The sequence below is a fragment of the Gorilla gorilla genome, chromosome 1, assembly GCF_029281585.2.
Source record: "Gorilla gorilla gorilla isolate KB3781 chromosome 1, NHGRI_mGorGor1-v2.1_pri, whole genome shotgun sequence".
Lineage (NCBI taxonomy): Eukaryota > Metazoa > Chordata > Mammalia > Primates > Hominidae > Gorilla > Gorilla gorilla.
The window spans coordinates 183,046,292-183,061,526 of NC_073224.2; the positions used below are offsets into that span (position 1 = coordinate 183,046,292).

At 45.0% G+C, this 15,235-nt stretch overlaps 1 protein-coding gene across 1 annotated transcript in view; it reads right to left on the reverse strand.

Annotated features, from left to right (window-relative positions):
• Positions 1 to 7,988: 7,988 nt before the first annotated feature.
• The window catches only part of C8A (complement C8 alpha chain), a 64,074-nt gene continuing 56,827 nt past the window's right edge, over positions 7,989 to 15,235 (reverse strand). The window contains exons 10-11 of the mRNA XM_004025868.4: positions 13,477 to 13,699; positions 7,989 to 8,533 (exon numbers count right to left, since the gene is read on the reverse strand). Coding sequence (XP_004025917.4) covers positions 8,382 to 8,533; positions 13,477 to 13,699 — 375 coding nt within the window. The 3' untranslated portion in view covers positions 7,989 to 8,381. The remainder of the gene's footprint in view (positions 8,534 to 13,476; positions 13,700 to 15,235) is intronic.

A 15,235-nucleotide genomic window follows, 5' to 3' on the forward strand; every position in this document is an offset into this window, starting at 1 on the left:
AGAAAAAACAGCTGATGTCATGAAGGGAGTGATAATGCCTGTTTGGAGGTGGTATTGTTGACACCTCCTGGGGACAGCCAGGAATCCCCAAGGAAGCTTTGCCAAGGAAGGGAACAAAATCTCTGCAATTATTGGTGGAGTAAACCTGAGAAGCACATTTACAGGTTAATGAGGAAACCAAGGCTCAAGAGATTTTAAAAGGCCTACCTACTATGTGGCAGAGGTAGGAAAGAGGAACTTAAAAAAATCATCTTCCCACATTCAGCTTCACCCTCAGTGTTCTCATCTCTACATTAGTTTTAAACCTAAAATGGCCACAAAAAACCTAATGGCAACACATTAGCATAGTGCATGTTAGGTCTTTGAAATTCCCTGTTTATTGAATGTTGGCATGAAATCAGATCTTTCTATATTGTGTTTTCCTCTTTGAGTTACCATTCTTAAATGTTAGACCAGATTCCAATAGTGAGGTATTCAGAAACTCAGGGATCTGTTTATAGAGATAATGGGGGGTGTTGTCACAACCTCTTAGGCAAAACTGGAAGGACAGCATAGAGAGAGGCCGAATAGCATAGTGCTTAGAAGCCAGACTGCTGACATTTGAAGCCTGGCTCTGTGACTTACTACCTTGTGGCCTTATACAAGTTATGTACCTGTCTGTGTCTCCATTTCCTCATCTGTAAGATGGGGATGGTGGCAGTGTCAGCCTCCTGGGGTTTTGTAAACATTATGTGAATTACTGCATTTAGGAAAGCACCCTGAACCTAGTAAGCATTCCACAATTAGCTATGTCATTACTATCATCATTTCCAGAGATTTTCAAAACAACAACAAGAACCACAGGTTGGTTATTTTTTAAGTCATTTAAAACTGCTTTAAAGACATTTCAGTGTAAAACCCACTATATCATACAAGAACAAAAAGACATAAAATAGCTTAGCTCCTAGGTAATGTCTTAATAAAGGACATGGAGGGTTTTTATATCCCAAGCTCTGGGTTATTAAGAAAAAATGTATCAGCATAATAACTAATATTTGCCGAGGGCATTACCAGTTACAAAGAACTTTCACATACCTAATTCAGCTTAATCCGCTCAATGCCTGCAACAGGAAGGATTCATTATCTGCCTTTGACAGGTGATGAGACAGAGCCTCAGAGAACCTGAGTGATTTGCCCAAGACCACACAGCTTGAAAGCAGCAGAGCTTAGTCCAAGAGCTGCAGCCTCTGTCCTCATGTCTCCCACAACAGCAGAGGCAGATCCAGCTTCATCTGCAGAGCAAATACCCACCTGCCTGCTTACATAGAAGGGGCAGAGAAAGGCCCTTGGTCTGACATCCCTGCAGTGGAGAAACTGAGCAGGTTTGGAAGGCTTTGCAATAGACAGACAGGTGTAACACCCAACGCCATTACTTCCTAGCTGTGTTCCTTGAATCAAGTCACTTTTCCTTTCTTGGCCTCAGTGTCCTCATCAGAAAATGAGGCTGTTAATCTTCAGGGCACAACTCTGAGGATTAACATTCTTGGGTGCTGAACAAAACAGTCTTGCCTAACTTCTGCCTCTTTTTACCCTGCCTAGCATCTGTCTCTTGAGTAGGTGGATATATTTTACAAAAAGAAAAACGAAAAGAAATGGTGATTGCATTTGCAGTGGGGAATTCTCGGAGGATTGTCAAAGGGAGTCAAGTGGCTAGTCTGACATTCACCTCTGTGTAGGAGGCCGTGCCGGAGCCTGGGCACTCCCATTATCGCTATTGGCTGCATCCACCAGTTATCTCAAGTCTACACCTTGCGACCCCAGGTGTTCCTTCATCCATCATTGGCCATTGTTTGTATCCACTCCTCCTTCCCTCACCACCTCCTGCCAGATGACTCCTTGTTAATAAGCCAGTTTGCTCACATCCTGAAAACTATCTGATTCTGGCCCCTTTTATCCCAAACACCGCCCATCCATCAAATGCTTGCTCCACATGCTTGCTTAGGAAAATGGGAATGGGGGAGGGAGACAAATCATAGATAAAACTTCTTAGCTACTTATCTCTAAAGAAATAGAATGGATAAATAGATCTGCCAGACATGTATCATGCCACTGGTCAGCAGAGTCCATTTATTAAAAACAGGTTAGGACGGGAGGATTTATCTCACATTTTAAGCTGTTAATATAGAAGGAAAACATATTTTCCTTTATCTCTCCCAGGGGAAATTCTAAGGCCATGAATGAGGAATTTTTAACTTGATTTGATGGACTTCCCTTCACTAAGGTGAAAAAGGTGGGCTGTCTCTTGAATTTGTGCAGCCTTCGGGAACGACGTGGGCTCGGCTGTCCTCTGACATACCAAGAAGGTTGCAGGACTCAGGAGTCCTGTGAAAGTGTCTTTCATTAGGTTTCCTCTCGTGAGTTTCTGCAGGCTAGACACAAAAACCATTCTAGAGTCTTTACCTCCAGCACAGAGAAACCAGAGACAACAGCAGCCAACAAACTTTCTCTGGAAAATTCCTATGTACCAAGTATGATGCTAGGTGCTAGAGCTTCAACGGTAAATAGGATTCCCCACTTGCCCTGCAAGAAGTCACTGGGTGGGGTAGACACACAACTAGGCTACAGGGATGGAGCATGGAAAAATGCTAGAATACAGAGCTATGTGAGGGAGGAGGACCTGATGAAGTGTGGGGTAATGGAAGGGGTCAAGGTTGGTTTTCTGGATGAACGGACACCTAACCTATGCCCAGGAAAGTGCTGGTGAGTGGCTAGAAGATGGGAGCTGAGAAGTGGGAGTGGGGTAGTTCTTCTAGGAGTAGTATGTGCAAAAGCTGGAGACAATAAAAGGCCTGACCTATTTGGGGAACTAAACTGGAAATAGTTCTCTTTTTTTTAGAGAGAGTCTCCCTCTGTTGCCCAGGCTGGAGTGCAGTGGCGTGATCTAGGCTCACTGCAACCTCTGTCTCCTGGGTTCAAGCGATTCTCCTGCCTCAGCCTCCCGAGTAGCTGGGATTATAAGCGCCCGCCGCCACACGCAGCTAATTTTTGTATTTTTAGTAGAGACAGGGTTTCACCATGTTGGCCAGGTTGGTCTTGAACTCCTGACCTCAAGTGATCCGCCCTCCTCAGCCTCCCAAAGTGCTGGGATTATAAGCATGAGCCACCGCGTGTGGCAGAAATAGTTCTTTAATCAATAAACATTTACTGCACCCCTACTAAGGCTAAATACTATTTGGTACTGGGGATCTAACCGTGAAAAGGCTTGCTTAATAATGGAGGGAGTCATACTATCTTAGTCATTTCAGACTGCTATAGAAGAATACAATAGACTGGATGGCTTAAACAACAGACATTTATTTCTCACAGTTCTGGAGGCCGGCAAGTCCAAGAGCAAGGTGCCAGCCCATTCAGTGTCTGATGAGTCACTCTTTCTGGTTTGCAGACCACTGTCTTCTTGTATCCTCACATGGCAGATTGCAGACAGAAGCAAGCTCTCTGGTGTCTCTCCTTATAAGGGCACTAATCCCATCAAGAGGACTCCATCTTCATGACCTAAGCACTCCCAGAGGCCCCACTTCCTAATACCATCCCGTTAGGGATTAGGATTTCAACATAGGAATTTGGGGGTACACAAACATGCAGTCCATAACATATGAGAAGAAAAAAACAACACATAAACAAATCTATAATGTCAGGTAACGGTAATTCTGTGTGAGAAAAATCAATAAAAAGGGTAAGCCTCTTTACATAGGGTGCACAGAGAACGTCTTTGCAGAGGTGACGCTTGAGCAAAGACTTGAATGAAATGAGGAAGTGAGCTGTGGATGAGCTCATTTAGATAGTGAACATCTCAGGCAGAGAGGACAGCAGGTGCAAAGGTCATGAGGAGGGGAGGGCCTGGTGTGCATGAGGAATGGCAAAAGGGCCTGCATGGCTGGAGGAGCATGATTGAGGGAAGAACTGAAGGGAAGGACATGAGAGGGAGCCAAGGGCTCGTCACACAGAGCTTTGTTCCTCATTTCAGGGACAATAGATTTCTCGCACAATTGGCTCATAAAGTCTGAACAGAGATAAAGGTGGAGGGGTACATCAGCCTCAGAGATGTGCTTTATGAATCCAGTTTGAAATTCATGGCCTTTATAACAATAGCTGTGGGCTTGCTGAAAGCCCAAGAGTACCCCAGGGTAATCAGGAAAGGGGCTGTCTTTGGGAATCTCCCTGGGACCAAGAACTGGCTCCCCTCAGGAAAGGCCCAGTGACCAAACTGGAATTCCAAACTCAGTCATCTCCAGCCTGACAAATTCCAGCACCATTACCCAAAGAGCTGAGCAAAAATTGCCCCACACTCTATCTCCTGGTTTTCCAGCTCTGTCACTTTGCACATTTCCCCTGCACAATCGTGCCCCTCCTTCTGCTTTCTTTGATGCTCCAACTCTCATTGTGTCTGAGATTCTGCTGGCCATGTCCTGGCTGCCTGCCCTGCTCCCACAGCTGGTTATCCCCCACAGGTCCCTGGGCTTCCTGCTGCCTGGGACCTATTGCCATTGTTCACAGCTCTCCTTTACCAGGCTGCATTCTTCCAGGGATGGGACCATGTCTGACCCATTTCTCAACCTCCAGCACCCAGCATAGGGCCTGCACAAGAGATCTCCAGAGAGTATTTTGCCCATTTCTGATGTGAAGGAGTAGCACCATAAATTTTCTTCATGCCTTTCCTCTAATCCGTATCACATCCCCTTCCTCTCATGGCACTCAGTGGCTTCACTTTGCCATCTCTCATTTCTGCAATGTGGCTTTTGAAGCCCACCCTTTCTCTCTGTCCATTTTCTTCACCCTAAAGGCATATAGTTCAGAAGAGATTCATTGAGTGCTGAACTCTTTAGATCTTCCTTTCTCACAAAGAAAAAAAAAAAAGAAAAAAGCGTCTCCTTATTGCTTTTTATTCTGTCATTAATTTACTTTTCAAAAGACACCTTGTCAAGCTGAAGATTATATCTTTAAACCATGTATTTACACCCACTACCTATAAAACCTTAGATTATAGATCTTCTTAAAAGACCTAAGGGAAAATGCACTGGATGAGTTTTATGCTTTTTGCTTTGTGAGAGCCAGTCATTCTTGAAGAGGGAAAGCTGCTGATGTAATAAAGGGTTGCTATGCTTGAAACTGCCACTGTATTTTAATTTGTAAAGCTTTTGGGGATGTAGCATCCTCAGAGGAGTGGGACAGATGCTGGCTTGGGTTCTCTGGCTCAGAAGACAAGAAGACAGCATTGCTCAGCTGGTGATTTTGGCTCACAGATGATCCAGGCAATTACTTAATCTCAAAGTTCTCATCTTTTGCCCAGATTACTACACTTACCTCCTGATGAGCCTCCCTGCCTCTGGTTTCTTCCCCTCCCCTGTGCCGCACACACTATTCTCCAAATCCCTCCACCAGCAGACAAGAGCAAAGGGTGGGTGGAGGAAATGGAAGCGTGTGTTTGATGTGACGCATTCAAACCCTGGCCTGCTCTGTGACCCATGAGGCTCAACCTTGCTGAGATTCAGTTTCTTGGCTGCACAATAGGACATAGAAAACAAACCTTAAGAGATCTTGCATAAGACTGGTTAAAATAGCACAAATAACTTTACTGTCCCTGCCTTTTTGTTTTGTCACAGACCCCATTCCCCATGCAGGTATAATGATTCCTCCACTCTCAGGAGCCTCAACCTTTCCTGCACTTGGAATCACCTGAGGAACTTTTACAACTAAGGATGTCAGGCCGGGCGCAGTGGCTCAAGTCTGTAATCCCAGCACTTTGGGAGGCCGAGGCGGATGGATCACCTGAGGTCAGGAGTTCGAGACTAGCCTGACCAATATGGCGAAACCTCATCTCTACTAAAAATACAAAAATTAGCTGGGCATGGTGGCGTGCACCTGTAGTCCCAGCTACTGAGGAGGCTGAGTCAGGAGAATCGCTTGAACCCCAAAGGCAGAGGTTGCAGTGAGCCAAGATTGTGCCATTGCACTCCAGCCTGGAGACTCTGTCTCAAAACAAACAAACAAAAAACCCCCAAAAAACTATGGATGTCTGGTCCCTACACCCAGTGATTAAGATTTAATTTGTTTCGGGTGCAGCCTGTAGACACCAGGGTTTTGAAAACTGCTCAGGTGATTGTAACATACAACCAAGTTTAAGAACCACTGTTTTTTTAGGTCAAGATCAAACGTTCTCTTTAAAGTGCCCACGTGGCCTGGCATATTTGGCCCTTGGTCACTTTCTAGCATGTAACTGCCACTACTCAGTAAATAATGAATGTAGGTTAATTATTAATGTAAGTTAAAAAGTAAAAAGCAAATTAATGACAGGATGAAAAGCAATAAGAGAGTTTTTTTTCTTCTTTCAGGTAGAAGATCTAAAGAGTTCAGAAATTAACTTCTAAATCACATTCTTTAATTAATAATAGTCTTAATAACGATGATGATAAGCACGAGGGTAATAATGTCCTGTATGACAGGCATGGTGCCAAGTGTTTTATATGCCTTATTTTATTTACATGCATTATTTTCCCCACTCCCCTTTCCTGACACATACGCACCTGCAAGCACCCCCAAATGTCTTTCTCACTTTCAGACTTTGTCTCATGCCGAATTTCTGTCTGAGAGATCTCCTCCCAGTTTGCCTAGTTGAAAAGTCCTTCAGGGCCTGGGGCAATCCCCATGCCATCCACAATATACACACTAATGGAAAGGTAAATCTCTCTCCCACCTAGCCTTCTTCAGCACTTACTTTGTGTGCTACATATTTTAGCATTAACTCAACAATTAATTTCCCTAAAACCTCCTCTAGTTGTTTCATGTACATAATTCTTATTCTGACTTTAACAAGATTGAGGACTCTGGAATGACTTGAAGCATCAATATATATGTTAGTCATCAGACATTTCTTGAGTACTTACTATACACTAGGATTGTAGATCTGGCCTTCAAGGAGCTCAAAATCTAATAGGGGAAACTGATGGATAAACAGAAAATTCAGTGCTACCTAACATGTTCTCTATTTGAGGCATGACTGGAGGGCTGTGGGATTCTGAGGCTGGCTGGTGTGATTGGCCTCCCCTAGAGATGGGTCAGAGAAGGCGGATTGATCGTCACTAGTTGGCCTCTTCAAATCCACTCTCCACTCTGGGAGGCTGACCAATGTGTACCTCATCTATGAACTGACTCTTCAATTCATTCACTTATTTAATCACAGCTACTTACTAAGTCCCTGCTACATTTAAGGCACAAGCCTGACCTCCGGGGCTAAGTGCTAAACAAAAGAAGCCTGACTTCTGCCCTCAAGATTGTTATCTCTTAGGAAGAGATAGGTCTTACATAGTCACAGGAGATGTGGGATTAAATATGTATGCTATGATCTGAACATTTGTGTCCCTTCAAAATTCATATGTTGAAATTCTAACCCCAAAGTGATGGCATGAGGAGGTGGGAAATTTGGGAAGTGACTAGGTCATGAGAATGGAGCCCTAATGAATGGGATTAGTGCCCTTAAAGAAGGGACCTAAGAGACTGCCTAGCCCCTTCTGCCATGTAAGGACACAGCAGTAAGACAGTCCTGTAAAAACTAAGAAGTGGGCCCTCACCAGACACTGAATCTGCCTTGATCTTGGACTTCCCAGCCTCCAGAACTGTGAGAAATAAATTTCTGTTGTTGATAAGCCACCTAGTTTATGGCTTTTTGTTATAGCAGCCCAAATAGACTAAGATAATAAAATTACTAGTTGTGAAAATTGCAGTGTAGGAAAAGAAGTGTTCCGTGAGAAAATAATCAGGAGAAACGTCACATTTGTGGTAAGAACTTAAAGGAACTAGAGAGATTAATTGAATTAATAAATGAGTTCAAATGAAGGCAAATTGAAATAACTCAAGTCAATTTTTAGTATTTTTCTCATTATTTCAGAGTGTCTGCTTACCCTATCAATTAATAATGTTTCTATGATGAACAAATTGTTATCAAAGAACTAAGAGAATTTTCATCCTGCTTTGTTTTATTGGGCGTTGATTGTTTCAGGTGTCTGCTTGTTTTGTCTCTAACATCCCGTAAGTTCTCCCTGGTCATGGATTGAGTTTTCTCAGTTTTCTATTTTACTATATTTTTTTGATGATCCAAAGTGCTGTAAGTAGGACAGAGCTTCTAGTTAACAGTCAACTTCCAGTTGCTGAATGAAATGATTGAGTTTTGTAAGTAATAGAATAGTTGGCTGTAGATAGCAAAACCTAGTCTTAGGCCTGGAAGCTGGCAGAACAAAGAAAAAAGTGTGCTGATTTGCATCTTCTCTTAGTTGAAAGAAGTCTTTATCCAATAGTCAGTGCAGGGGTCGACATCCACAGCATCTGGTCCAGCCTGTGTCCAGAGGCCCTCAGCAAGCTTGCGTCTGTACTTTCCGCCCTGGACACGAGGCCCCTCCATTCTGAGGTGCCGGATTGTCACACTCTCTTCTCCTTTCCTGGATGCCTGCTCTGCACACAGACCAGGAGCTCCAGCAACTCCAGCTCCCATCTGCTTTGGCTCCTGCAGAGGAAATTTCCCGGGGAGGAGGAGGTTAGCATATGGCTAAGAAGGAAGGGCCTGTCTGGTGACGAACAGGGAGGGGTGTGTGGGACCCTTGGGAGAGGGACTGGCCTCCCCTCCTCTGGTCGACTGCAGCTTGTTGGAGTTGTACGTACAGATAAGGTACATAGGGTCTTTGCTCCTTTGTTAGTCCAGATGTAGCAAGGGCAGTTTCACTGCAGAGACCATGGCAGTCAGGCTTTTAATTGCCCCTGGGGGCTCTGTCCAGGGAGTTGCAGAGCTGCTACTGAGGAGGGAAGGCCATCCTGTTGCCTGAGAGTGGTCTGCAATCCCCCTTGGGGAAATGCCTTCAGGCAGCCAACCAAGACCTCTGTGCTCACTGCTTTGCACTTAATTTGAAACTCTGGATGGAGTGAGAAGAGGCCACTGGGAGCCCATCTCATTAAATTGGAATCCGCAGTTCCATGGAAGATGGATAGCAGAGGGAGGCAGGAGGTGTGCTCCCTTGGAAGAATGACACAGAGTCACTGGAGGGTGTGAAGAGAGGGGAGCACCACCCTCCTGGGGAGTCAGAGAAAAGGTTTGGCCAGACACCTCCCTGGAGAGGATTGCTAAGCTTTTGTATGAGGATCTGCAAATCAAACCCCCTCAGATTCTGGCAATGGAGCCGCAGAGGGTGACAGGCTCTCTGCACAGAGCATCTGAACACATGCACTGACCATGGACTATCTGGAAATCTAGCTCAGAGAATTACCTAGCCTGGGGCTCTGCCTGAGTTTTGGATGCTATCATATGAGAAGGATGGACTAATCCAGTGGTTTTTTTCAATGTTTATTTTTTTCATCACAATTTCATTTTTCCTAAATGAAATCTTACATGGACCCCCAACCTCTAAGTCAGATGAAAGTGGAGCTGCTCTATTTGAAGCTGGATGTCTGTCAGGCTCGCCCTCCTCTGCTGGGGCAGCTCTGAGACCCCAGGGCTCCTCAGATCACAGTGTGACTGTCATTGGATTGGATTATCTCCAAGTTCCTTCCAGCTCTGTAATTACACTCCCTGATGGGGCAGCCACAGCAAGGCTCTCTGTCTCTTTCTCCCACCTCTGTGCCTCAGTCTCCATAGGCAAAAGTTTACTGGGAAAATTCCCAGGGACTGTAATGGGCCTCCATGGAATTTGACTGCCCTGCCTCAGACTTCCTTGCCAGCCCAGTCTCCATCAGGCTGAAAGTTCAGTATGACAGCCCCAAGGCAACCTGATGTCCACACCTTGCTTGGAACCAGGTTGATGGAGCGCCATGAGCTGCCTGCAATGAACTAACTGCACTGCCTGCAACTGAATGCAGGAGGAATGGGACCTTGGGAGCAGCCCTCTGTCTCCTCCCTCCCTGCAGATCATTACATAATGCCCACACCTTCTCTGATACCCACCATGTGTGCAGGTGTCTCAGCCTGCCTGCCACTGAGACTGGCACTGGACCATGGAGAGGCACATCTGGGTAGCCCACACTCCCCCTTCTTCCTGTCTCTGTGCTGTGTGGACAGGGATCCTAGCAAGTCACTGGTTCTGAGGGCCCTTGGAGTGCTATAATTAAATTACTCTGGCAAGGCTCACATCTGTTCCTTTAAACCAGGCCAGATTGATAACCATGAACTGGTACATACCCCACTTTCCACTCCCCAAAATGATACTTACTGAAGTTGTCTCAGACCCTCTGCTCTCATTCCCCAAATTTCCTCACTCTTAGGATGTGACTCAGTAGGGTATAATGCTTAAGAGATTGGGTCCCAGGTCCAAATCCTGTCTCTTTCATTCCCCAGCTAGGTGACCTTGAGCAAATTATCCAACCTTCCTTCTGCCCTGTTTTCCTCATCTGTAAATTGGGACTCATAATAGCATTTATGTCATAAGGTTCTTGGGAAAATAAATGAGTTCATATACATGCAGCTATAACGGCTGTTACTAATAAGGCTTAGTTATTTTTTCTGTTCATTGATCTTTGGTCCCCTTGGGAATGCTGCCTGGCCAATGGGAAAATGGTGGCTACAACCCAGTCCATACCCTGCTTGGGAAGTCAGGAAAGCCCTGGGCCCTTGAGCTCGGCTGTATCAATCCAGAGTAGTTTTCTTTTTCTCTCCCAATTCACCCACCTACCAAGCAGTGCCTTTTTTCCAATTCACACAAGGAAGCTGGAATCTGCAGTTCCATGGAAGATGGAACTGGCCCTGGGAGTTGGTCTCCTTGGTTTGTATTCTCTGCATGCTCCTTCATAAGGTCTTTGGCTTTCACTCACCCTCTTGGCTTACCTCTTTCAGCATACCTCCCACAGGACACAGGCAGCTCACTGGAACCCAGATTCTATCCCCTTTTGCCAGCAAAGGAGGAATTTGAACAAGTAACAACCCAGAACAATTCTCTACCAATGAAACATCCCACATGAAGCTGTCTCTTCTTTTGCTTATTAAAATAGAGCCTACCACAAGTGTTAACTAGTTTAATCCTCAACACAACCTTTAAGGAAGATTCCAATATAATCTCATTTTACAGGGTATGCCCAGATGGAAATTGGCAGCTTAGAAATTAAAGACCTGGGCTGAATGTGGTGGCTCATGCCTGTAATCCCAGGACCTTGGGAGGCTGAGGCGGGCAGATCACTTGAGACTAGGAGTTCGAGACCAGCCTGGCCAACATGGCAAAAACCCATCTCCAGTAAAAATACAAAAATTAGCCAGGCATGGTGGTGCATGCCTGTAGTCCCAGCTACTCAGGGTGGGGGCAGGGTGGGCTGAGGTGGGAGAATCGCTTGAACCCGGGAGGAGGAGGTTGCAATGAGCCGAGATCATGCCATTCCACTCCAGCCTGGGTGACAGAGTAAGACTTCATCTCAAAACAAAAACAAAAACAAAAACAAAAAACTAAAGATTGGTTTGGTACCTGAGCTATGCTATCCTGCCTCCTACTTAGAACTACTCTCCCAATGAGGAAATAGTAACTCAACATCATCTGATTTTAAAACCAGGTCTACTGCATGAAGATCCCCTTGAATCCTAAAGAAATCGGTATTTGTAGTTTGAAGCTTAAAATATTTAAATTCAATTTTGCATTTAAAGATTTTAAGCTTCAGACTAACAACTGCTCACCATGTTGCTATCTCTTGTTTAGGTCAGAGACTCAGAGATTCTGGGGGTAGGAAGGACCTTGAGGTTGTCTTGCCCAACCATCCCTTGGAAGAATGAATCTCTTCCAACTCCCTGAAAAGTGGTCATCTATCCCCCTCCCTCACTCTTGCTGCAGTACATGCAGAAGAAAGTCCTCCCTCATTAAGCCCTAATCCCTTTGCTATAGCTTCTCTCCTTTAGTCCTACAACCTAATCTCAGTGGCCATAGAATACAAGTTCCATGTCCTCCCACATGGCAGTTTATGTGGGACTAGTCCTTTCTGAGTCTTTCTTCTTCATGCCAAAAATTCCCAATCTTTCCAGATCTTCTTAATACATAGGTTTGAGCCTTCCCACTTCTCTGGATTGCCTGCTTTGCTTTGTCAGTATCTGGTGAAGTGTGGCACCAAGAACAAAGATCTTGGTATGCCAGAGAAGAATCTTATCCTGGGCTCTTGACTTTTGTTAACCCATCTTTCACTGTGGGGCTGTCTGTATCAGGCTCCCACTGAGTGAACTGGGACTAATGGTTGGCCTGTTTCTTTCACATGGCCATTGAGCCACATGGCTTCAGCCCCCTCCACCCTGTGCTTCAACCCTTTGTTTTCTGGAGTCAATTGTAACACCTTGGATTTCCCATCCAGACTTCTTTGTTTTTCCCTTTGTGTTTTCTTTATTGCAATAGCCAATTTAGGTTAATGTATACATTGATTAGGTAGTCCATACATTTTGCCATCATTTTATATACCATACAAACAGTTTCATATGCCTGAAAAAGTGGGAGCTTAGGAATTGGAATATGCATACTCTTGGGGCTAAAAGGGAACGTAGATGAGAAAGCTAATCCCCAGAAAGATGTGAACAATTAGTGTCTCACAGTGACTTAGTAAAGTATCTGGGATTCACATCCAAGTCCCCAGACTGCTTCATTTTTAAGCAATGGACTTTTAGTGCTTGTTTGATAACTTTCTTCCCTGGTACCAGTTGGTTCATGTTGCAGTTATCTGCATTTAAGCCTTCCTTGCCCAAACCTTGTTTTTAGTCATAACTTCTTACACTATAATGACAACTACCTATCTCTTTCAGTGAGTTTGTGTTTCCTCAAAAGATATGTTCAAGGCAAACCCTTGTTACCTGTGAACATGACCTTATTTGGAAATAGGATCTTTGCAGATGAAATCACATTAAAATGAGGTCATGCTGGATTAGGGTGGTCTGAAACCCAATGACTGGTGGTTCTTATAAGAAGAGAAACAGAGTTACAGAGGGAAGAATGCCACACGAAGACAGAGGCAGAGACTGGAGCGATGCATCTATAAGCCAAGAAATGCCAAGGATTGCCGACAACCATCAAAAGATAGGAGAGGGACATGGACCACACACTCCCTCATTCTCTGGCAGGAACCAACCTAGGCAACACGCCTGACTTTGGACTTCTAGCTTCCAGAAGTCTGAAACAATACACTTCTGTTGTTATAAGCCACCTAATTTGTGATGATTTGTTATGGTAGCCCTAGGAAACTAGTTTATTCCTCCAGAAATGAATCCTGTTGTCCATACACATCTTGGCGAAAAACAGTTCTCGTCTGAGAAAAGGTCTTGATGGCAAGGACAAAGCACAACAACCACTAAATGTGATGGGTGAGTAACAGAACTCTCAAGGGTGGCTCCTGGGTAGTGGCTAGGAGAGCTCCAAAAGGAGGGGCTGGGAACCCCAAAAGTCCTTTTTGCACTGGCCCCTTTGAGTTGGGCCAGGCTGGAACTGGGTGGGGATGCACGGACCTTACCTTCTGTCTGTGTTTGCTCACAGGCGGCACCCGAGCTACCCAGGCGGCACTGGCACCTGCAGCTGGTGCCCTCGAGGATGGGCACCCCATTGTTGAAGCAGGGCCCACATCGGCAGGCATTGAATTCCATCAGATACTGGTCCAAGGCGCGGCGCAGGTTCTGGCGCTTGGCCTCCAGAGGCCCCAGGCTTGTGTGCCGCAGCACCTCGTGGATAGGCTGCATCTGTGGGCACAGAAAGAACACAGGGCCCCTCCCTGGGCTCTATCTACCTTCCCAGAGCCCAAGAACCGGCCACCAAGCTTCTGGAAGGCCTGATACATGCCAGGCACAGACACAGACACCCAATTTATCCCATCACCTTGGATCCTCACAGCCATTCTGTGACATAGGTATTAAACTCCTCAGCTCCTAGCAGAAGAAAGGGAGGCTCAGTGTTTAAGTGACTGGCTCAGAAGCACACAATTATTAAGAAATAATAATGAAGATCAGGTTTAGAGAGGGGCAGTTAAAAGTCCCAGGCCACACAGCTAGGACGTGAGACACATTTACTTAGCTTTTAGCATATGACAGGCCTTTCCCCTGTATCATCTCCCTTAATCCTCACAATGATCCTGGAGCAATGTGTGCATTCCTCACAAGAATCACCTACTTAACTCTGAAACCTGTGCACTCCCAATCCCAAGTGAGCTTAGAGGTTATTTGTGCCAACTCATCTGCCCTCTCCACCACGTTTAGGAAGCAGGAAAAGTGTGTGTTTTAAATGTCAGCCTTCAATGCAGGAATTAATAAAATCCTTGACAGGTAGTGTTGTTGTCATTGCTGAGCAATTTCCCTGATGGTGTAACTGTGGCAGCTACATGTGGCTGGGTGGGAGTTATTTACAACTGATGCAACCCATTCCAGGCATAACCGTAGTTCAGGGTTTCTCAACTTCAGCACTATTGCGTATCAAGTTGGATAATTCTTTATTGGCAGGAGTGGGCTGTCCTTGTATTGTAGGCTGTTTAGCAGAGTCTCTGGCCTCTACCCACTACATGCCAGCAGCCCCCTTCCAGTTGTGAAAACCAAAACTGTCTCCTGACATTGCCAAATATTCCTTGGGGGAAACAATTGCCTCGACTGAGAAGTAGTAGGTGAAGCACAAGGAGCATTGAATCTGGAGCCAGAAAACCTGGCTTCAAACCCCAGCTACCCTGCTTCCAACTGTGTGATCTTTGGCACATGACACATGGAGCCTCCTTCCTCATCTGTAAAGGGAGAACAGTCATCGCACCCTCCAGGATTATTGTGAGGATTAAGGGAGATGATATAGGGGAAAGACCTGTCACATGGTAAAAACTAAGTAAATGTGACTCACTTTCTAGCTATGTGGCCTAACTGCCCCTGTCTAAGTCTGATCCTCATTATCTAGAAAAAGGGAATAATACTTAATTCCCAGATTTCTTATGAGGATCTAAAGAAGTACTGAATGTGAGATACTACTGTACAAGGGAAGAATGACAAAAAATAAAGCACCACTTTTGTTAGTTGTATGTGATAATAGTAAAAAAAAAAACCCCATGTTTTTCAAATTGCATGCACATGTGGTTATCTTCAGCATGCTTTACATTATACATTTACATTATACATTAACATGTATAATGTTATACATGTTAAAACATTCATAAAAGGAAGGTACTTCTCCAGATCTCTCATTTTAAGGAGAGGAATCTGAGGCCCCCAAAGGGGAAGTGATTTGCCAAGGTCACAGAGCAAGTC